General features: G+C 38.5%; 1 protein-coding gene across 5 annotated transcripts in view; it reads left to right on the top strand.

Annotated features, from left to right (window-relative positions):
* Positions 1-25,132, top strand: part of ctnna2 (catenin (cadherin-associated protein), alpha 2) — a 311,873-nt gene that overhangs the window by 235,674 nt on the left and 51,067 nt on the right. For all 5 annotated transcript variants that reach the window (XM_026945340.3, XM_026945339.3, XM_026945342.3 and 2 more), the window contains exons 8-9: positions 3,920-4,000; positions 13,694-13,846. In XM_026945340.3, coding sequence (XP_026801141.1) covers positions 3,920-4,000; positions 13,694-13,846 — 234 coding nt within the window. The remainder of the gene's footprint in view (positions 1-3,919; positions 4,001-13,693; positions 13,847-25,132) is intronic.

Here is a 25,132-nt window from a genome sequence, read left to right as displayed (position 1 = left end):
CATTTCTACTTCCACAGCTGAAGCTCTGTTTAAATCCAGCAGGATCAGATACGTATCAAACAGTGCTCTTTTAGCTGATCTGTCATTTATTAAACACCGTTAGTTCCTGTTGGAACAGGTATGAAAAATAAATAAATAAATAAATAACATCCAGCTGGAACTTTTGATATTAACAGTTATATGGGATTGTAAATGAATGTGTGGTAGAGTAAAGAGCTAGTTCTGGATTCATTTTATGTTTCTTCGTTAGTTTGTCTGTTTCTATAAAGGAAAACATGGCAGAATTATTATTTTTTTCTTTGTTCATTGCTCACTCATTTATTTATTTATTCATTCATTCATGTATTTATTCTTTATTTATTTAATTGTTTGTTTTTTTTAGATAATTTGTATCAAAACAATGCTATTATTTATTTGTTTATCCTTCATCTATTAATTATTCAGACTTTTATTCATTTATCTACTTGTTAATTTTTTCTTCATTTATTCCATTAAAAGTTCTTTTTGAAATTATTGATCTATCTATCTAAAAAAATGACAGATTATTTTCAGAAGCTTCAGAGTGATGAATCCTGTAGCAAACAGCATGCTAGCACACAGGCCATGTGAAATGGAGTAATAGCTGAAATGTTCTGTTTATTTCAGTCTGTTTTCTCTTCTTTTTTTTTTTTCCTCAGTGGTGATTCACTGCCTTGCTCCATTCATCTGTGTTTTCTAAATTGTACTTTTACTATCCCAATAACTGTGTGAGACCATGTGCGATTGCGTCCGCTGAGGTATTAATATCAATACTCGTACTGTCATCATTTCATGCTAGGTGAATCTCAAGGGCAGTTGCTTAGCAACATGGTCATCCATTCAGTCATTTGGCCGCTTGGCAGTTTTCTGCACACAGTTTTGGCATCTAATGCACCCCGGTGCTTCTGCAGATGTGTTTCAGTGAGCCACTGCGGTCAGTTTTCATTTTATTTATTTATTTTTTTGTTGCTTTCTGACAGTAATTATTTGACTGTTAGTATTTCAGTACGATGATGCCTGAAAGTGTTGAGTTTAATTATTTATTTATTTTGAAACGGTCCACTGTTGATTGAGCTATGTCACATCTCACTGGCTCCCTCTTTCACTCTCTTTCTCTCTCTCTCTCTCTCTCTCTCTCTCTCTCTACTGGCTATATTGTGAGAAATTAATGGCCACCTCTTATTTGTTCTTTATTGCAGTGCTACAAAGTCCTATGATGCTTTAAACGATGCCATCTAAACTGGAGAGTAAAGAAAAAAGCCGTCATGGCTAAAATTAATTCTTGCAATGTTCTGCTACTTTATGAAGCTCATCTGAAAAGTGAAACAAGATTTGTGGCTAATTAAACAATTGACTATCAGTCAGAAGGCTTCTAATGGAAATGGATTTAAAAGGAGACAGCACGGTTTATTGCTCAGGCGTTTTTATTGGCAAAAAATTGTCACATTACACCTTATTATAAATGTTCATTTTCAACATACATAGGTATGACATAGCAGTTAAACTTGACTTTATTATAGTTCACAATCTGCAAGTGTGGCCTAATTATTGCCCTGTAACACTATTTTAAAACCATGAAACTAAAGACTTAGAGTTCATAAGGCTACATAACACCTTCATACACCTTAAATGACATTAGACATAAACTTGCATAAATATTATTTCAGCAGACATCATAATAAATTGAGATTATGAAATGTCACTAGCAGTCTTTATGATGCTTTTATGAAGTTTGTTTTTTTTTTTTTTGTGAGTGTTATGTCCATGTGACATTACAATTGACAAAAAAAAAAAAAAACACCTGTTGGAATAAGCCTTAATAGATGTTTTTGTCAGTCATTATAAAGGACTAATGTAGGTGTCATGTGATCCGTGTGATTTTAAGATACCAGAAGTTATAAAGTTTGTTGTTATAACATTCAGACATAAGTCAACCTTATGCCAATACAAATTTATGTTAACTAACTTAGATTAGTCTTATGTCAACGTGACATCAAAAAATGTTGAAAGCAGGCTGACGTCTGTTGAAATAAGCCTTTATAAACGTTTATGTAAGTTTAAACCAGTCGTTGTGAAGTGCTTATGTAGGTGTGTTATGATCACTGTGAGTGCACTGAGATACAAAATCTGTTTTTATAAGGTTCTAACGTAAGTCAGTCATCTGTGCAAGCAAACGTAACACTAATCTAAATCGATTGATATAGGTCGACTTGACTGTAAAATTGCTGAAAGGACTTGGAAAAAGCATTTATAAAATGTTTATGTAGTTTTATGTCAGTTGAAATTAAGGGCTTATGTAGATGTTATGTATATAAGCCAGTCATTCCTGAAGTACATTATAATGTGCTGTGGTGTTTTAGCACCAGGCAGCCCATAAAGTGTTATAACCTTATGCCAACAAAAACCCGTCACTTACATGTTATGTCAAGTTGACATCAAAATGAACAAAAGAAGTTTGACGCCTGTTGGAATTAACCTTTATAAATGTTTATGTCAGTTCTTAAGAAGCACTTATGTAACCTGCCAATGTAACCCAACTTATGTCAACACAACGCTATATCAGCTGACTTAGCTTAGCATTATGTCAAACTGACATCAAAATTGTTGTATCGATCTTTATAAATGTTTATGTAGTTATATGTGATTCGATATTTAGGGCTTATATAGGTGTCATGTAGCCATATGAAGAGCATAAGAAAGTCATGCCAGAAGTGCACTATGATGGGTTATGAAGATTTACCGCAGGCTAGACCATAATGTGTTATAATGCAACCTTATGTCATAAAAAAAAAAAAAAATCTGTCAAGCGGACATTAAATTCTGGCTTTGATTTTTTTTTTACATACTAGAAATTGTTGTAAAAAAAAGTTGTAACTTTCTAATATATCTGCTTTATATGGCAGCACAACTCTATCAGCTGAGATAGATGAGTGGAATGTCAGCTTAAGATCAAAATTGTTAGGATAAGCATCTATAAATGCTTATGGATGTTTGTCGTTTGTTATGAAGGGCTTATGTAGGTGTCATGTATCCCTGTGAATGTAAGTGATTTTAATTTGTTTTGACATTTACTTTTCTGTTGTAGTTCTCTTTTTTCTTGTTCGCACTGATTTGCTGAAAGTACAGACAAAACTCATGGATGAAAAACAGAAAGCATTGAAATTTCTTTTCCAGCTCCAGCATTTTATATCCTTATAGCCTCCCTTTGAGTCTGTTTGTTTCATCCCACTTTGAGTGAAGCATTTGGCTGGTTCGGTCTAGCTGTCCATATTTAATGAGATGCCGTGTCGCTCCATGAGTGTGTGTTTGTGTGTGTGTGTGTGTGTGTGGGTGGGTGTGTGTGTGTATACATGTGTGTCAGTGCTGCCCCAGGCTGCAGCTTGGCCCTTGAAAGACAAAGGCATACAGAGAGACGGAGTCAGAGGCGACGAGGGTTCTGGCCTGTCGTCTGTGCGCAGGGTGTGTTCTAGCACCTCAAACAAGAGGCAGCTGTGAGCTGTCAGACAGATCGGACCCTCGGGGACGGGGTTCTGGCCGTCATGCTCGCTTTAATTGTTCTCTAACGAGAGCCTGAAACGGCGCTGGATTGTTTATGAGCTCTCTCTGATAGACATGGGGCTGATTTTTTTTTTTTTTTAAAGCTCTGCATTCATGACCAGGGGTGTTTTTATCTGCGTCTTCAAGAAACCCACTGGTGTGTGTGTTTTATGTGTGTGTGTGTGTTATTGGAATTGGGTTCCTTAATTTTTTATAGCAACCTTTAGGAGACCCTTTTGTTTTTTTTTTTAAGAAGAGCATTCTTCGCTTGCTAAATTTCCCAGAAATTTCCCACAAAGTACTAGTGTACATCTAAAATATTCTCTCTTTCTCTCTCTCTCTCTCTCTCTCTCTCTGTCTGCAGACGGGAAGGAAAGAGAGAGGTGACCCTCTGAACTCTGCCATTGACAAGATGACTAAGAAGACCCGGGACCTGCGCAGACAGGTGACCTCCATCACTCCATCTCCCCGCCACTCCATCACTACATTACTCCATCACCCCATCAGATTATCATTTCATCACATAACACCATCACTACATCAGATCATCACTCTATCACATTCCATCACTGCATCACTCAATCAATCGATCATTCTATCAGTCCATCACACCATTACTCATTCAAATTACAGAATTATACTGCTGTAAATATCTTATCCTGAGACATGCTGTAAATAATATTTAGACAATTAATAATAACTTTGACACATACATCTTTGACAGAATTTGACAGAATTAGGCAGATCAGGAGAACATGTTTAAATTGGGTCATGATTTACTCCAGGCGTTAGACTGTTAGAGAAGTGAAACACTTGAGCATTGAAGCTCCACATTCATTACAGCACTGCTCTGGACTCTGCTTCGTCTCGTCTCGAGTGTTCTCTACATAAGGATTCATTTACATTCAAATTTTATGTCCAGATTTCTGTAAAGCCTCTTTGTGAAGATGCAATTTCCACTGTTAAAAGCACTATACGAATAAAATTGAATAGAATAAACATCCAAATTTTCCTGTTGACTCATACAATCACAGGAAGCGGTGTGTTAAAGCATCCTCCTGTAGGATAGTGGAACCTGGATTCTGTGTGGTGTTCTCTGCAAAGCTGAGTCTGGAATTGAATTGAAACCAAACAGAGGAGGAGACAAATTGAGCATTGTTTTCTGTCCTGCTGAAATGAGGATGTCTTTTCAGACCCTGGACAAGATTTCTCTAAGCTTCCATTAGATAGATGCCCTGAGATTTGTGGGAATAAAAAAAAGAGATAACCTTGTGAGCTTGGGACTAAAAGCACAGTGTACATATCTTACACACACACACACACACACACACACACACACACACACACACTCATACACACACACATATACATACATATATATATATCATACATATCAAAATAATTCCAAAGCTAACGCCAGCTTTGGTGTATGCTCTGCAATCTTTGCTGACTCTGCAGCATCTCTCATAATTGGAAATCTTTTTTTTTTACCATATATATCTTCCATATATATTAACGAGAGGTTCAAACTTAGTTGCCGAACTCGCAGTCATACATCACAGTTCTCTACGTCATCACTCACATTCCCAACATTTAAAAAAGCGGTAAACATTCCCACATTACAATTCACCCATAAAATAAGGGACCTGTTTACAGATTCGCCTGGGCTAGCACTTTTAATCCTCTTAAGCCATTTATCTCATTATCTAGCACTGTACTACACAGAGTGAGATGTTTACAGCAGTCAGGGGTGTTGAAGGTTTACGGTACAGTAACGTGATTTAAAGGAAAGCGGAAAGTGTTTGATCATCTCAGTTTACTGAGCTTTGGTTTCATTTCACACACCACCACTTATTCATCTAGGCCCATATGTTCTAGTATTTAAGAAAAACATCACAACGTAGCAGCATTATCTCTTCTTTCTCTTCTCTGACAACATTCTATCTACACCACCTTTACAAGTATCTGAGAGTGAGGAAGACCCGAGATTAAGAATCGTTTTCTAACATTCATGCATGGAATGCCAAATCTCAGTAGGTGTCCACCATAGCCTGAAATGCAGCTTAATTTAATGGATTTTATACAATAGTCATGCTCTTTATTTGCTATTGTATACACAGCTTTGAGGCTTTAATGTGAATGTCTCCATGGCCTTCCTTAGACAGAAACTGCTTGCTAATCATTATTGGGTTTTTGTAAATGGATTGTGTCGAGCTGAAGCATCTGCAGGATTGGGCACTGAGACAGAAAAGACATGGACACCTGGGGTGACTCAGTGTATTATGAAGATTCAATGAAAAAAAAAAAGGAATTTTTTACAAACTTCAAGTCTGTATATCAGTATGTTGCAGAGATTTCATTACTACAAATACGACATGACTAAAAATCACGGAAATGTGAAATATTCACTATTTTTTTTGTCATGCTAAACAGTGATGCTGTGTTCAATGAATTCTTAAAAGAAAAAAAAAGGAATGGAAGAGTTGTACTTAAATTATACCTCCGAAAGTACATGTACCGAATTAGCAAGAAAAGGCATTATTTTCCTATAAAGTGTTTTATTCCTCTTATACCGCAGCAATTTGCCAACAGTTTTATTTTTTTACCTTATAAAAATGACAGTCCATGTTCTATCCATTCTGCGAAAAAAGGCAGAATCTTTATTTTCAATGCAGCGACCATGTTTTCAAGTTGATCTGGACTTCATTCAGTTTGACTTCACTATGACTTACCCAAGAGGTATTCTTTAGATATGAAACACATGAAATGACCAGATGTAGACAGGGTCCCATTTGTGTTTAACATGTAAATGTATGTACTTTTCAAGCATGAACATGTGAGTATGCAAGTATTATGGCTTACAAATAAATGTCCAGGCTTCTCCTGATGGAGAAAATATGAGCCCTGGGAGCCGTCCCCCGCCTGGAGTTCCACACGGCTCTAAGTCAAATGAATGAAGGCATCGCCATCTCATCAAATCAGCCTCAGTGGCGGAACAGCAAACTCTCCGTGGCAGCAAGCTTTGAGTTATTGCTGTCTACCTGGCAAGAGAATCTACAGCCTGAGCCTTAGCAAATCAAGTGTCCGCTTCTCTTCAAGAGCAGAGGGAAAACTGTGGCAATAGCTGTGGTGAAACTTTAGTGCCAGGGATTTCTGTTTAGCCGAGGCTTTGTTTTTGCACTTTATTGTGTCGCCCTGCTTGGTTTGGTTTATTTATGGGGCTGTCTTTTGAATCATCTGGCTGAGTTGTTGAACAGAGGGAGAGGAGTGCAGTTTATGATAGCTGTTGTGTTCGTTTGCATAAACGCACAAGCAAGTCATTTTGGTTTGATGGTAAACTGCTTCTCCATTGAGGGAAGTTAGATCTTGACTCATGTGGTGCTAGTGCAGTCTAGGGCAAAAGCTTCAAGTCCCACCTGAGATTCTTGGCTACCAGATCAATACCAATATAGTTTTAAGATATAGAAGAGATGACATGGCAGTTGATCATTTTTATGGCAGGAGTTTGTAAGCAGTTTGTACAGCTGTTCGGTTCCTTCCCAAGCGAGCTGTCCTCGAGAGGTGGGGTAATTCTGCACAACGAAGTCCAGTCACGATTCTGAGACCGGCATTGCTCAGACCTTTGCTAGCAGGAGAGTTCTCCAGGCTGACTGTGAGCTCCAAAGGTGTCTATAACAGCTGAAAGTGAGAGAGACAGATGCAAAGAGTGAGAGGGAAATCAGGATCGAAAGTCAAAAGAGACAGTGCAAGATACTGACAGACAGTGTAAGAGATACCCAGATGGACAGAAAAAAAACTTCATGTCTGAGAGCCCTTAAGCAAGACTGAAAAGACTGATTGCATGATTTGATATAAAAATTGCCATGAAGGTGGCATTCCAGCATGATGAATAGTACTAATTGAGGAGAGAGGGCTGACGAGGCTAGACCGGTAGCCTTAACTGCCTGCTCTCATGCAATTAGCAATCCCCAGATGCAAGCTCGTTTACACGCTGGAGCTATGCCATGTGTTTGAAGGCCTATCACCCTGTTTCTAATTAATGCCTCTGTCATCTTCTCTTTCCTGGCAGCGCATTGATTGATGGCTGACTACAGGACAGCCTTCTAGTGACATGCACTTTTCATAGCATATGTTTCTAAGCTTATTTTTATGCACTAGTTATTCCTTCTGTTTCATAATTATTTCTTTTTTTCTAGTGTGAGTAGAGTCTATCCACAAACCTGTTCTTAAAACATAACATGCAGTGATGTGTAGTGATTAGACTTAACATAGTAGGATTTTATGTTATCTAGATAGTGTTAGCAATAATGAGCAAGATGATTAGCAAGATTATGGCTTTATGAATTAAATATCCTCAGCTATAAACAATGTTTAATAAATTAAATGTTGTAGTCACTGGAAAATTCTGTGGTATAAGAAGAATAAACAGCTTCAGCACATGCCGTTATTGGAAAATATTTACCTTTGGGGTGGTCCCAGTAACTTATCTTCGTAATACCACCATGTTTTATTCCTACACTTGGCATGCCTACATTTACATATATGATCTCAAAGACAGACCTTCTGTGGGTTACAGTGTGAAGACACTCCCTCTTGCTCTGCATAGCATTTATGGTTTGTATAGCATGTGGTTTGCATAACATTCTTATCTATAATTACAAAAATGGACTCAGGTATTTACCCAATTTAAGATAAACATCTGCTTTCTTACTCTCAGTTCTTTACTACTTGAGATTTGTCTAATCGAGTAGCTTTATCATGCGACTGTCACACACTGGCCCTGAGGACTGAGCACTCCAGCAGAATCTTTATTCAGCTCTTTAAGGCTTGCAGGCTTGACAATGTGTCCTGAGGAAATGTGTCTAAGAGTGAGACTTACAGAGACAGACAGACATCTTTTCTCACATATAATGGCCTAGTACTGGTGAATAAGTGATAGTGTACTCAGTGGCCAGTACAATCATGCAGTTGATAGTGTTTTGAAGATGAGCACTACGATGCACTGATAAAGCCTGTGGCTAATCCATGATTACCGACTGGAGGAACCAGGAATGCTGAGCTCCAGCTGTCATATCAGAGCCTGATAACGGCCTGGCCCGAGTTTCCTTCTCACACTTCAGGCATTCACTTTACAGGCCTGCAAAACAGATATTTCTACCCAGCTTGCCTAGATAAGTTCCCCCATCCAGAGCTATCCTAAATAAGGATTTATTATTGAATTGTGGACTCTGATTGTTCAGAAGGTGTTGATGATTTTTCTCTAACAGCAACTCTGACAATAGAGCAGCTGTAAATCACAGGTTTATATTAATTTCCGTTTCCACAAAAATGCATGTGTGTACATGTGTACTCGTTGATTAAAAATTGTACGATGGTGAATTTTTTGTAAAGTAAGGAGATATTTATTTAACACGAAAAGAGTCTCCAGTGTCAGCACTTTGTAACAGTTAGAGATAAAGCTATAACTAACTGGTTTCTTGATACCATGACAAGCTGTGTTTTTTGTCGTATGAACTTCAAGAGAGAGAGGAAAAAGAGATGTTGGTGAGGAAATGACTGTTTATAACTGCTATATCATAAGTGATAATAGTAAATAACTTGTTTTATGAATGTTCCGTAACATCAGAGTAACTGTTAATGGCTAAAAATTACAATGCCTCATTCTTAAACTTAAAACAAATTGTAATCAATGGCAAATTGCTGCGGTATTCAAGGAATGTGCTTTTATAGGAAAATAATTAACTTCGGGGTTATAAAGGTAACTTTGCTTCATTACACCACCTGATCTTTGATCATTTCCCTATAACAGTATGACACTGACTGTTTTAATACTTATGTAACTATTTATAAAGTCAGAGGTCAGAAAAAAAAGAAATCAGGACTACATACTATCTTCCATCTTCTTTTATCTTGTCTTATCTTATCTTATAAACTCTTATCATATGTTATTGTATTAAACCTGACACCCACCTTCCCAAAGAGGGAATAAGGTATTTGTTAGCAATATAAAGTTGCATTTTTAGGGACTGATCAAACCAGAATTAAAGCAGAAGTAAATTTAAGGAAGAGAAAACAAGAGGGGAAAAGCAGGTAATAAAATTTTTATTACAAATAGGAGAAACCACCCAACTATCCTGAACTGGAGTTAAGAACATCTGTCATAATCTATAAATCAGTTAGAAGTAACATTGATGTGGAAATGGACAAAACTGTGTGCTGTATTTTCTAAAAGATAATCTCCCATCCTCTCCATCCTTCCGCATTTTTTACTCAACGCTGCCCGAGACATTAAACCAGGAGGACATTACGCAATTTACAACCATTTACAGACATCACAGCAAGATCAAGAGCAGGATGCTCCAGCCTATTTTTCCACATTTCTCTCTCTCAATTTCATCATCCTCTTTATTCCTCTCTCTCCTCCCCTATCTCGATCTGCATGCTGTTCCCTTTATCTACCATATCCAGTTATTTCATTTTGATTTATGCTGGTTCCTCACACACACGGAAACCTGTTTTTCCCCTGATTGCTCTTGACATTTTAATAAGAAACATGCCGCTGTTGACCCACAGGCTCTCCCTCTCACTATTTACCTGCACTCACAAATGAAAGGGCTAGAGAAAGGAGATGAAAGTGAGGGTGTGAAAGCTTTCTTTATTGGACCTTCTAATTTTCCTATAATTTTGTGTTTGCTGTTTTTTGAATTGTAACAGCTCTAAAACAAACCGCAGGGCCGCTGAGGTCTGAACACTCCATTCATATTCTACTAAATTAGCACACAAGCAACTTACATAATAGACATGAGCTCAGGCTGTAAGATTTGTTCAGAATAAAAAGATAAGCCATGTAAAGTTCTCCGTAGGGATTCTTGTGACAGTTCCTGCGACATCTGTTTCCGTGCCAGAACCTGATCGTAATCCTTAGACATACAGTTTCCCATTAAAAAGCAAATTTGCCAGACAGAGTCTAATCTCGTTTTTGAAGATCATGCCTCCTCATTTTGCTCAATTGGCAGTCAGAGATGTTTATCTTTCAAGCTTAGTTAAGTATACACCCCCTTTAATTATTTCTTGGTACGCCTCCAAATTTGCCTCGATTGATTTTCTTTTTTTTTTTCTTTTTTTGCCACTGAGGTTTGCTGTTGCTACAGGGCCATCTGGTTGACAAATCTGGACAAATTGGAGAAGAAAATGAGATGAGGGAACTAGTAGTATCATCAGACATGAAACTTTTTTGCTGTGTCTTCTTAAAAAAAAAAATACCAGACAAATTTAGGCAGGCGATGTAAGGACAAGCATAAGCTTTATTACAGAGTCCTGATCAAAAACAAGCCAATCGCACAGTCATCTGTAGCCAAGAGTGTAGAGATCAAAATTGTCCATGCTTTGTGGGTAGGAGGGGCACACTCTCTCCCCTGTCAATCACAGTGATACTAGCCAATCATGGGTGTCTGTGAGCTCATGTATGTGGAAGAGAGTACATAGCACATTCCTCCACAGCATGTGTTATGCTGCCCTGTGATGCAGCATGAACAGCAGTTTGAAAAAATGCAAGTGGCTGGCTTCAGAGTACGCGTGCGTTAGCCTTCACCCTCCCTGTGTGGTAGTGGTCATGTGATGTTGGGATTATGGATAAAATTGAGGGAAAAAGTGTTGAGTCCATTTGAATTGAACCCTGATGCATTCTCCCCTAAGGTGTGGTTTGTTTAGACCGGTTGAGAACACAGCATTTGCACTCAGCATCTTAGTGAGATGGCTCTAAGTGAACTCTAGTGCAGTGAGAAAGTGTTGTACCCTCAATTGACTTGACTGCAGGAAGTTCTTCAAACATGCCATGTGTTTTTTTGTGGTTGCAGCATTTCTTTTTTGTAGCTCCAAAGGACAGAACTGTAGACCTGCAGAAATATCATGTGGTCTGGAGATTTGGACCAATGATCAAAGTGAAACAATAAGCATTTGACGAGATGCAAATTATTTAACTGTTTAATCATTAATTTAGCATGGGCTCCATTTTCTCAGTGCTTGGGTGATAATGATTTCTACATGAATTTGCCAAAGGTTTATTTTTCATCTCCATGTTTCTGACTCAGAAATGAAAGTTTATCACCTATGTGTTCAATCCTACATGTCCCTCAGCCAACATTTTTTTTTTTTTCTATTTGATTTGTTTGTTTACATGCAATGAAAAAAATGAATCAAACCTAATAGCAAACAAAGCAAAAGTATTGAATTTTGCTCTGCTTTGGACTAAACAGACTAATAGGTGTGAAATGCAGAGAAAGCAGAAAGGTCAAAACTAGAAAAGCAAATGTGAACTAACGCTCAGAATTTCTAACTGAGAAGATGGCAAAATCTTGCAAAGAAGATGAATGACTGAGTCGTTTAAATACGAGATGATTGAAGATGTGGTGAATGTGAACACTGCAAAATGTGGGCTGGATTCGAATCAGGATGAAGAGTAGTGATTCCTGGATTCCTGGATTCTAGCTTCTGTTCAGTCCTAAAAAAAGAGACATGGTGCTTGTGTGGTTTCAGTACCAGTCTCTTTATTTCTAAAATAAGTGCTTTTTGAACACTGCACAGGTCTTTAAAATTTTTTGATTAAGTTAAATAAGTGTTTGTCTTGTATAGATGATAAATATAACCCTCTGACATGCAGCAAAATCCTCATTTTTTTATGATTTTCCAATAAAAAAAAGCTTGTCTAGCACACTCCTGGGAATGATGTCTCTATAAACTGAGTACCCTCAGCTCTGATCTGGTCTATTATGAGGCTATACTCACTGGAATAAGCTTAATTAAATAGATGATGGTTGAAAAAAAGTGAGTGCACTCAGTCCTCATGAGAAATGTAAATGGAAAATCTTGATTCACAGGATTGGAGATGTGTGAACATACATTAGTTAGCATGAAAGCTTAACCTCTTTATGGTCCATTCTGCAAATATAACAAGCCTCCAATTGTTATATGATGACGTACCATCTGTATGACTCATTCTGCACTCTTTTCCACGCTCCTGGAAAACGTCCTTTAGAGCAAATTATTAGACATGGCTACAAGATTCATTAAAACATTTCAATTGAATTATTGATGTCCTGGGAGATTAATCATTAGGTATGGAGTGTGCTTTCTTTTCCGAATTTCATGTTCAGGTGACCAGGGTGCCAACAAACACTGCAGGTCATTCAGAATGTGGGGTTCCCAGACTCCAGCTTGTGCTTGAAGCACCATTTCTTTCTCTGCAGTGTTTGTTCCATGCCTATATAGCAGCTCAGACTCACATGCTTTGGTAGCCAAGACTTGATGGATTTAGCTTCATTCTGAGTGATAATTCATCAGCCCAACCCGGAGCATGGCGCTTTGGGCCTTTTAGCTGGTTGGTGAGCTACACATGTGCGCTTGACTGGCTGGTAATTACTGTTGTTTAAAGGTGTTTACCCCATCATCTTTCTTCCCTGGTAGGAATTTCTAAAATAACTTTTCCTCAGGCTGTGATTATGACTGATGCTGACCACACAAACTGCGCTAGCTCTTAGCATCAAGAGGGATATGTTACCAGTTGCATCACCTCTGCTTCGCTAATACTGCTGCAAGATGGTACAATAACAACATTTTGAAGGCCCCAAGAAGGTTTGAGTGTTACCGAATACTCCACTGACTGGAAGTGTGTGTATGTATGTAGTGTGTTTGGCCCTCCAGGGAAGGCAGATCTTGCTGATCGCTAAAGGCAGGATGGTGTTATTTTATGCTAGCTCATGCCTCTGCTGGCTGTTGTGCCTCTCTTAATGTTCTCAGGACCCATTTTGCAGTCATCAGCCAGTCTTTTACCAGTTTGAGCCAAAAGTGCCTCCATAAACAAATCTATCAGGTCCAGAGCTCCAGTGTAAAAAAAAAAAAAAATCTCATAAGTGTTTTCAGGAGCTGATAACCTGAGAGTTTTATGGGAGAACAGCTGGTCTTGGGTCTACGGCAGTTCTAGACTATTTCAACAAGGTGGCAGTCGGTCTGCTAAGCCTCAGTTATCCTTGATTTTACCTACCTGGATGTGTAGGCAAAATGGCTGCAAGATCTGGCACAAATTAAGCATGTGTCCTGATATCTATCATGTAACCCACATCTTTCTGTCCTTCTCTCGCAGCTGAGGAAGGCCGTGATGGACCACATCTCCGACTCCTTCCTGGAGACTAACGTACCTCTACTGGTCCTCATTGAAGCAGCCAAGAGCGGCAATGAAAAGGAGGTGAAGGAGTACGCCCAGGTCTTCCGTGAGCACGCCAACAAACTTGTCGAGGTGAGTGCCACGTTTCCGACATACTCATCTTGCTTTTCCACACAAACACACACACACACACACACACACACACACGTTCTGATTCACAGAATTGTTCAGCCCTTTTCAGATATTAGAGATAGATAACACACAGCTCGATGACGAGGATGTGAGATGGAAATCGGATTGCCGTGTGTGAATGTGTGTGTGTGTACGGTGCTGTTCCCCACTGGGGTCCAGGAGCTCTATGACACTGGACATGGGTGTCTAGATGTAGTGTGCGATGTAATGGAGGCCATGCTGTTTACCTCACTTAAAAAAAAAAAAAAAAAAAAACTCTGTCTCTGTCTATCCTTTCTTCCTTCCTTCCTTTTTTCCTTTCTTTCTTTCTTTCACAGGCAGAGGTCTGAATAATGAAAAGAGATTATTTGTACTCGAAAGGCCTTTGATATATTCTGTGATTTACATTTTCAGTGAAACTCAAATGAACAGAAGCATGAACTTCACAGAGCTGATACACACACACACACACACACACACACACACAGTGGATTTATTTCGTTTCCATACATGAGTTCTGTGTTGACTCCATTCTGAGATCGGAGGCCTCCTGTGGCTCTGCTCTTATAACACTCTAATGGCTGCTGGTGACTGTATAAATTATTCGCTTTGAGGTTTAGGGTCTTTCTCTCTCTCTCTCTCTCACACACACACACACACACACACACACACATAAATGCTGTTCACAGAAGACTCTCAGTGGGGACACAGCTCACACACTAAGCTCTATTGTTGTCCAAAGCTCTGTGATTAAGGTTTTAAATCTGAAGCTAATTGAAGTGATGTTTAAACATGACTTGACATTGCAGAAAGAATTTCTACCTGTAGTGTAGTGTTTAGCGTTTACCTGTAGTGTAGCGTTTAGCGTTTACCTGTAGCGTAGCGTTTACTCTTTACCTGTAGCATAGCGTTTACTGTTTACCTGTAGCGTAGCGTTTACTGTTTACCTGTAGCATAGCGTTTACTCTTTACCTGTAGCGTAGCGTTTACTGTTTACCTGTAGTATTGCATTTACTCTTTACCTGTAGCGTAGCGTTTACTCTTTACCTGTAGCGTAGCGTTTACTGTTTACCTGTAGCGTAGCGTTTACTGTTTACCTGTAGCGTAGCGTTTACTCTTTACCTGTAGCGTAGCGTTTACTCTTTACCTGTAGTGTAGCGTTTACTCTTTACCTGTAGCGTAGCGTTTACTCTTTACCTGTAGCGTAGCGTTTACTCTTTACCTGTAGCGTAGCGTTTACTCTTTACCTGTAGTGTAGCGTTTACTGTTTACCTGTAGTGTAGTGTTTACTGTTTACCTGTAGTGTAGCGTTTACTCTTTACCTGTAGCATAGTGTTTACTGTTTACCTGTAGCGTAGCGTTTACTGTTTACCTGTAGTGTAGCGTTTATTGTTTACCTGTAGTGTAGAGTGTAGCGTTTACTGTTTACCTTTAGTCTATTGTTTACTGTTTACCTTTAGTGTAGAGTGTAGTGTTTACCTGTAGTGTATTGTTTACTGATTGAGAGCAGATTGCTGTCTGTGGTGCTGTTTTTGTCACTGAGCTTGTTTTGCTAGTATGCGTTCCTTTTATCTGTGTGTGTGTGAGCGTGTGTGTGATCAGAGTGAGGAGGCTGATAATTACAGCATGCATGTTTATGTGCACTGAGAGGGAGTAGAGAGGGAGGGACTGACATGGCATCCAGAAGCACATCCTCAGTGTGAGGAATATATGTGCGTTGTGGCTAGTGTGATCTTCGTTAGATTACACTTAAACAGACCGATGACGAGGCCATCATCACACAGAGAAACGTTTGCCTCAGGAACTCATCACATCTTTGTCTGTAGTTATCCTAATACCCACAACTCAGTTCATATAAAAAGTTAAAAAGATTGTTGTTGGTATGAAATAAAACCGCATTGATTTTCTCACAAGTTCAGGTTGATGGAATTGATTTTTCAGGTCAATTTCTTTTTATCAAGTCAGTAAATGAACTGAGTAGAAATATGGAGTTTTTTCTAAACTATCTAAGAGAAGGTACAAAAGTGTCCATAGAAAAAATAAAATATAATTGACAAATTAATAAATAGACATATATATAATTATTTTTTCTTGTTTTTGTGCCTTACATTACTGTTTGTTTCCTTGTTTTTGCCCTTCTATTGGTGTCTGTATCAAAAATGGACAAAAATCGCTAAAAATGTAATTGGGATCCTTTCGGCGATACAAAACTGTATGCTCCACAATATTTATTTATCAAATTCTTACTCATAATAAAGCAGCTCTTAATTACAGATGCTGTCTTCAGGAATCGATTGAAAATTTTAAATTTTAAATTCCAAAGAATTTCTGCTTGATCTGTGCTCACAGGCAAAATTATTAATCTAATATCCCCAAATGCTCTTGTTATCTGTGGCTGTGGATAATTTCCGACCTGCCATCGGTCCCTGGAGTCCTCAGTGTGTTCCCCGAGCTCTGCTCCTCTTCCAGCCCTCTGTGTTTCACATTTCTCTTAATTGATGCTTTCCTCCTCTTTTTTTTTTTTTTCCACTTATTAACATCATTTCCCCACACAGTAATTGCATCGCCACAACCTTGACATGCCTTAATTAATTAAAACTCCTGTCCTATACGTGAAGTTCATCCCAGCTGAGATGAGGAGGCGGGGTTTTCTTTTTTTTGTCCTTCTTATGAATTTTGTTCAATGGATATAATGGAGGAGTTTTGGGGGTTCAGTGAGGACAGCCTTCATACACCAGCGACTGGCTCTTTCATCTCATTACAGATCTTACAGCTTCCTTATAATACGTGATTACGAACCAGAAGTGACATCATCAGCCTTAGACGACACTCTCTTAAAGGACAAGGTTGTCAGGAGGCGTGTCAATGATTAGCTAAGAACTAGTGCTTAGTGCTATACCTGTGTAAGTTACTATCGTAATGTTAATATATTGGAACTGTCAGAGCTGATGTTAGAGAAAATTAACCAAAACCTTCTGACCAATCAGAATCCACAGTTCTGTGGCATTAAGATTTTTTCACACCTGAAGCTTTAACACATCATTATGATCGTTCACCCTGTGTAGCTCGTTTTACGTTTATATTTCAGTGATCATTGGTACTACTTAATTCTGTTGTAAAACATTATTTTTCATACATTTAAATGCATTTATAGATCCCCCTTGGTCTTTTATGTTCTTTGAGCATTGTTTTATATTTTTAAGTGCATTTTTAGTATTATTGGACTGTTTCATTAATAATGCATTGTGTTGATCTTTGCTTATTTGTGAAGGGATTTTTCTTCTCACCAAATGAAAAGCAAATCGTAGTGCAAATGTAATTAATAATGCAAGGTCTTATTAATGCAAATAGTGCTGTTTATGTCAATGGATAACAAACCAGCTCACAGTGTTTATTTCTTTAGCACAGGCTTAAAGATTTTGAACAAACTGAGCTTGTCATATCCAGTAGCTTTTATTTTATTTCCAAACAGAGATGGTAAAAACAACTTCATACTTTTAAAGCCTTTGGAATTATTATAAATATAGAATAAAGAAATATATAATTTTGAAGTGTATCTGCTTAGGACCTTACATCTTTAACGTCTTGAGGGTTTTTTTTTTTTTAACACTGAGTAATAAATTGTCCTGGTGTGGCAATATATTGAAAAATGTCATCAGAAAACCAAGAGAAGATATAGCTGCCTTTATATTATCTCATCAAAAATTCTAAATTCAATGAATATGCAAATTACCAGCCACGGTCCTCCCTTGATAAACTGGTGCTGTGTGGCTTTCATTTGCATGCTGCAACATGATTGGCTCTTATATTTTAATTATTCAATAACTCAATGTTTCAATGTTCTTCTTACAAAATCCCTTCAGACTTCAGACACAGCTCTGGTTCATAAACTCGAGCAATTTAAAGAGCTGACCTTCCTTCTGAGATGGCAAGCACTTTCTTAATGATTATGCAGAATCAATAACGAAATGAAGGTAACCAATATTGAATTGGCCTTCAGACTTTGTGGCATGAGATGCTCTGCTGTGAGCAATAACTATTATTCAGTGGGCGCAAGTGCATTAAACAGTGTCTCGGATACGATGGATAGATGTTTGGACAAGTCTATTTGTGATGACCTGGGTCTGTGGGTGGGCACGATGGCCTATTCCAGGCAGAGTTATAGGCCTCTGAGGAAATCTAGTGGCCGAGGTGCTTTTGGGAGACAGCCCGGGAACTGATAGATCAGCTCGGCACGCTGAAGTTATTTTTAGAGCCTGCCTTCAGCAGTCAGCATCCGTCGTCCCCACCACTGCAGTGGAATTGCAGGTCCATAGTCAGATGGACTCCACCAAAGACTGATTAGGAGCTTGAGTTCAGCTTGGAATGTACCATTAAGCACCAAATAGCACCCAAAGTCCTCAAATTCCACACTTTAATGATGTCAACAAAGTCTAGATCTTTGCTATGGGAGTTCTCAAGTGCATGGGTTTAAAACCAAACATTTCTACTGTGAATTTGTAGCCACAACAATGAAACCAAAAACATAAGGACCTACCCTTTCCATTTAGAGCTAATGATCTAATGTTTTTGGTTTTGCCATAGTGATTACAAATTTGATGTGTTTTTGTTGTGTTGTTGCATTTGCTGATTAGCTGTTGCTTTTTTGGTTTCTTAATGTGTTTTGCACAATTGCGCCAGATGCAGCTTCATCAAACACACAAATGAAATGCATCATTATCATGTGTGTCAAGAAAATTACATTCAGAGAAATTTTGTTGGAACTTTAAATGGAAGTTGCACAGACAAAGGTCATACTGACAAACATGCTTGCTCTACCAACTACTTATAACCCACGTAGTAGCTCCATATAAAAGGAGTTGGAGGATAATTGATTAATTGATTGTAATCAGTTTAACCAGCTGCTTCTTGGTTTCTCTTCCAACCCTAATGGTGGGTAATGACGAGTTAAATGAATGACATCACACACATTAGGACACATTCTTCATTATTGTGGTTGCATGTACCTATCTGCTCTCAATAAATCCACCCACGTACACTCTTATTGGTTGATTGGCTAATATTTGGCTTCCATGAACAATAGCTAAAAATTTAAATTTAAAGATCTGGATAAGTGAATAACTAGACTATGATTTCCTTTTCATGCTTAACCATTAATGATTGGCATTCAGTAAGAAAATTTTAAGTGATTGTTTTGTTTCATAGTGGCACTAGATGCTGCTTTTGATTAGCACTGTGGACTGTGAACAGATGAGACTTCTGTTTTAAATTGAAGTGGAGAATAAACCCATTCTTCTTTGCCCAATCATCTTTAAAAAATATTCTGTTTTCATCATCACTTCATAATCAGACCAGAGAGGGTGACAAATCTATGAATGTCTGTGAAAACTCTACCGTTTCACTGTGAGCAGCTTTCGGCTAAATAATTCACAAGAGGATCTGCTACAGAAGTGGTAATGGTTCATGTTGAGAAAAGTGGAGTCGCTGAACTACAGCCATTTTTCCCCCCACACACTTGTCCATTCTGCTACACTGTTTCTTCAAGTGGTTTGATTTGCTGAAATACTTTGCAGTCCACCAGTTGATGACCCTTTGTCTATCGCTTCTATAGAGTTCGAGATTACATGCAGTATGTGGATGTCTTCTTATCTTATGACATTCCTGAGCAATGATGATACTCAGTGACCATAGCATGGTCACTGCTAAAGACACATCTGAGCAATGCAGCTATGTACCAGAAGAGAAGTCTTGCCAAGCAGTACATTTTACACACCCACTCTGACTTAAAAATTCGATCGTGAAATCTTGCACCGTGAGCAACTACTTGACATAAAGATTAATGGTCACGTATCTCTGGCCTTACCGAGCAGACAATCCCTGTCATGTTTAACTGATGGCTTTTATTATTTCACCATTTCATATTTTGCACTTTAAGCCTTTAGGCTTTGCTTACGAACCACATCCACTAATGCCCGAAAGCCGACATGTAATATCGCATATGAACAAATAACCCTCAGATCCATAATATGTACGTTGCCGTGACTTTAACTTTTTCTGCTCAACTGCTGGGAAAATACCACTAAGTAATCTTCCAGTCTGATCGTAAATGACTCTTGATTGTGGTGATATACGTCTGGCAGTCATGAAACCACACAGTGGTCTAAGAGAATCAATAGTTTAACTGGATCAGCAGATAACTGATGGCTGAAGGTAACAAGCAAACATTTATAGACTCCTTTATAGGAGCAATCAATCAGAGATATAGTTGCATCATGGCAAATTGACAAAATGAAGACCTCATGGCCAACTGCATGCAAGTATTCCATGCAATAAAGACACAGATGCTGTTATTTTTGACAATTGCCAGATCTTTTAGGATTGACAAGCTTACTTATTATTTTCACACTTTGTCTGAATACTCACATCCAGGACCAGTTCTGGGCTAATCACAGGTTTGCTTTCAGGTAGAATTCCTTCTGAACTGTGGATCAATTTCACAATGTGTCACTTGTGTGCATGCAAGTTTGCAAGATGGTAAGAGAGTTTTTTTTTCGCACTGAGAACGTTGTGAAAAACATAGTTCTCGGTGCGAGCAGTGGCCCTAGAAAGCTGAGCTATTTACAGTGCTCCAGTCCTACTCGAGTTTTATATATCGATAAGATGTGACCAATTGAACTAATCATGATACTTGGTATGTGGCACAGAAAGTGGAGAGGTTCCACACCTGATGAAGATCGCACCAGGTCATTTTCCGGATGGTCCTGGACCTGCTCCTGGGCTCCAGACGGCTTTTCACCCTTCACCAAATGTACCAAACTCTTGGGGCAAGTCTGGGGGAAAAAAAAAAAAAACTGTGGGGAAAATGACCTTAATACCCGATTTAGACTTTGCATGCATCTAAAACATGATTTACAAATGTTTTTCCCTTCCCAGAAATCACTAGAGAAAGTGTTTGTTCCTTAGTAACTCAGCGTGTTGGATCACGTTTGATGTTTTATTTAACTGATTATAATTCTCTGTCAGCTGCCATCATGTCTCCAAGCTCCCTTCAGCATTCGCATATGCTAGTTTAGCTTGCAGAACTCGAACCATGGGCAAAAAATCATTATAATAATTATAACTGTGCCACTTTATTTTCCCCAGACTCTGGTCTGTGTGTGTGTGTGTGTGTGTGTGTGTGCGCGTGCGCATACTTATCTTATCAAACTGCAATAACACTACAAATATTGAGGCCTATTAAGCATTGAAACAGACAGTTAATTTCTATTTCATAGTCCACAGATTTCGAGTTATTCCATTTCAGCTTGCCCCCTTACCCTCTCTTCCTATTCCTCTTCCCGGCGTCAATCCAATAAACTCTTTGTATCATTATCTGCTACGGCGATGGCGCCGAATGCATTTGTTTGTACCAGTTAATAATCAGTAATTGAATATCTGAATCTAGCAATCTAAAGCCAGATAAATGAAAGGGCACAGCTCGGGGCGGGCTGGATAGCTATGGTAAGGGCTATTAGAAGAGAGGAGCTTGCTGGCCTGTGGCTGGCCTGCGGAATTAGCCCTTTCATATCCAATTGAGAATGCAGTAAATGCTATTTAGCCAGCCATTATTTAAGGCCCGGTCCCTGGTGAGTGGTTAAAGAGGGAAGGGAAGGGCAGACAGAGGCCAGTTCTATTGTTAATCCACATCCCAACGTCGATATAGAGAAGCAGGAACCAGGACTGGGACTGAATAGCGGAAAATGTAATTAGACTGCCCATCATCTTAACAACATAGATGTTGGGGTTTGCACTCAGGATGAGTGAAATCACCTTTACGTCCTGGAAATTGAAAACGAGTACAGAATATTAGCAATTCAGCGAAGTATAAAGTAAAGGAATGACAGGACTCCTATTTTCCTATAACAGCACGTCCTATAACAATTGTCTCTTTAGTAAAAAAGACATTTTTTTATCCGTTTATATTTACATATAATGTTGTAGAACATTCACGTTTCTAGTCGTTTCCCTCACCAGCCTCTTTTTTTCTCACTCTTAAAGTTATTAAGAGAAAAAAACACTTTATGTTACCAAGAAACTCCTCTGTCCTGAAATGTCAGAAATTATAAAGCTGGAAAACTTCACCATATCAATGATTTTATGTTTTTTTTTTTTTTCATTTATGTGGAGCGTCTGCTGTACAAGTCCCTGTGAATGAGCTGTTACTATAGAAATGATAACTTATTAGAACAAGCATTTTAATATAAACCTGTGATTTGCAGCTGCACTACTGTCAGAGCTGCTGTTAGAGAAAATTAATCAACACCTTCTGACCAATCAGAATGGAGAATTCAACAATGCTATGTAATGAATTGTTTTAATTTAATTCTTTAATACTTCTTTTTAAAAGAGGTTCTACCTAGAACACTGTGATAGGAAAGCCTTATGTTTTAGGGTGCTTTAAAGGTTCCCCAAGAAGGACAAACCAAAGAAATGTGAAAGTGTAGGAACATCTCAAATCCTTTGACTTGATTAAAAATTCGGAGTCTATGAATATACATAAATATGCACGTTGGAAACGCTCCCAATCTCCTCCTTCCATTCTAGCCAGCCAACTAACTCTTAGCACACTCTCTCTCTCTCTTTTATTTATTTTTATTATTTTTTAGCAGATAGATATGAATGTATCAGTATCTCTGACTCATTTTGTATTGTCATGTTCTCAGTAGTCCAACCTGTCCAAATACAGCACTACCATAACAACTGTGATTTTCTACTCCACTAGTATTTGGCACATTAGCATGAAAATGAAGATATCCTGCAGTGGCACCAGAGAAACATCACCATTGTTTCCAAAAAAAAAAAAAAAAATAGCAGAAAGCAGCACTCCAAACTCAAAGCCACTGCAACCTGAATCCCAATTTGATTACTGCAACTAACATACCCTTTGAGTAATAAATAGCTTTTGGCGTCGCACCAGCACACCAATTCTATCCTGTTTTGCAGATATGACTCTAAAGTGGATTAGCAGAGATTAGGAATGACTAAAAAAGAAAAGAACGCCTGAAATTTCTTTAGTATTGCTCTGTGCCTCCAATGAGCACATGTTCATTTAAATATAATGTGCAGTCTCGCAAAAACACAATTATATCTCGCCCATTACAGGAGCAGAAGAATTTATCTTGAAACCATTTTGCCCTTTGTTTAGCCCTTATTTTTATTATTATTTTTATTTATTTATTTATTTTAGCAGACGGTTTTCATCTTTTCAGAATTTCACTTTGTGCTCTTCCTAAGTGCATCTTCTAACATCTTCTAAGTTATTCTAACAGTGACACCTTGCCCAGGTACTGTTCCACATTTTGCTTAGTCATAATAACAGGTCCGCATGTCAACGCTTTTGGGCATGCACTTTTTGATTTCTGGTTCTTCTTTTGTAATTACTATGAGAAAAAAATCCTGATGTTTCTAGAACAAGAAGATGAAAAAGCAAAGTCTGCAAAAACACATTGCTTTTTTCCAAATCAGTAGAATTTGAAGAATCCCTAAGAATTCCCCTCACCCCCATTTTGTCACCAATTTAGTCCCAATTCCCAATCACCATCCAGCTCTCCAGCTTCCAACTGGGAATAGTGAAGACTAACACGTTTCATCCAAGATATATGTAGCCATCCACCCGCATCTTTTCAGACTGTCGCTTATGCAGCATCACAGGACAGCGTAACTGTAGGAAAGTGCTGTCTACCCTCTTCCACATACATGAGCTCAGAGACGTCCACAATTGGCTAGTCACTGTGATTGACAGGCGAGAGAGAGTATGCCATCTCTCCTACCTTGCTTCCTTGGTTCCTGGTCACGGATGGCGGTGGCATCATTGGAATTCGAAATCGCGGTATGAGAGGGATTTTCTGGTGTGTTGAGGAATTAATGAAATCTGTAGCGTTGAAAATACTGTATGTACATAATAGAAACAGTTACTGGGGAAATTCTAACTCTTGTTTACGAGGTCAAAGACACTTCACCCAAAACTGGCTTCCTCTTGTTTATCTCCATGCTTATCTCCAACACTGCCACCGGTCGGTTAAACTGATTTCCTGCAAAACACCAAAAAACTCCCTCCCATTGACAGACAGACTTCACTGACAGTGAAAATGCAAATGTTAATGTGAATGTGAATGTGTTCGATTTTTGGCATGGGGAGCTGGAGCATGAGAATGCAAACACATGTTTGAATTAGCATCCTCTAATTAGCATTTTCATTTGAATAAAGTCTGGAATACACTGCCATAAGTCATAGCAAAATCAAAATGAATAACTTGCACTTCAAGACTAAACTTCACCAATTGTCTCTAACAAAACGTAATAAATGATTGGACACCAGTTGCGTTATTCTGATAGTGAATGAGTGATATACCAGTGATGACCCATACTTACCACCTCATCTGTTATCTGTTCCACATCTCACCCAGGAATGATGGACATAAACTCATCCAAAGCTAACTAACACAGCCGTACATTCACAGCCAGGCCGCATTCGGCTCAATATAAAAATGCTGCACCACATTTGGCTCAGATTTCTCTGCCATTTGGGGATCTGTGGACGAATTTGGCTTAAACACACCATAGTCTGTGGCAACTCACACCCCAAGTTTTATTTCTGGATTCTTTTCAGAAGGTGTCAGAATCATGCTAACCCTTTAAAAACATGATCTTCAGTTAGAATTTCCACATTTCCAGCACACAGAAATATTTTTCCAACAGTTCAAGTTTAAGCTCTTGAATAGGCTGATGGGATTTTTCCAAAATTGATTTTTGTGCTCCTTTCTTGGGTCCAAAATCCTGACTTTTTCCTCTTCTGTTAACATTCTATCATAAAAATGTCTTTTACTACTGTTTTATTTGTTATTTGTCAGAAGATGGACATCCTTGAACATGTTTTTTTTTTTAAGTGAAGTGAGTGACATGTGGCCAAGTACTTGGGTGACCAATACTCGGACCCATCCAAGTGCACAACACACACACTAGTGAACACACACACACACATAATGGAGATAATGCATTCTGAGCTGGCATGGAGTTGTTGCTTCCTGGTAACTGCAGATGGAAGGTTCTTCTAAAGAACTGGTGAGCTTATTTCCTCCTTCTGGTTTAGAGAACGAGGTTGTAGATGGAGGAACACCCCAATCCAAATGTAGACTAAAATATGCAGAGACTATAAAGATGTACAGTTCAAGGATAACCTGAATGATAGTTGTCTCATGCTAAGATTCA

The sequence above is a fragment of the Pangasianodon hypophthalmus genome, chromosome 28 (assembly GCF_027358585.1).
Source record: "Pangasianodon hypophthalmus isolate fPanHyp1 chromosome 28, fPanHyp1.pri, whole genome shotgun sequence".
NCBI classification, from domain to species: Eukaryota; Metazoa; Chordata; class Actinopteri; order Siluriformes; family Pangasiidae; genus Pangasianodon; species Pangasianodon hypophthalmus.
Note: the sequence above shows the minus strand (reverse complement) of the source record. Positions and strands in the feature narration are given on the sequence as shown.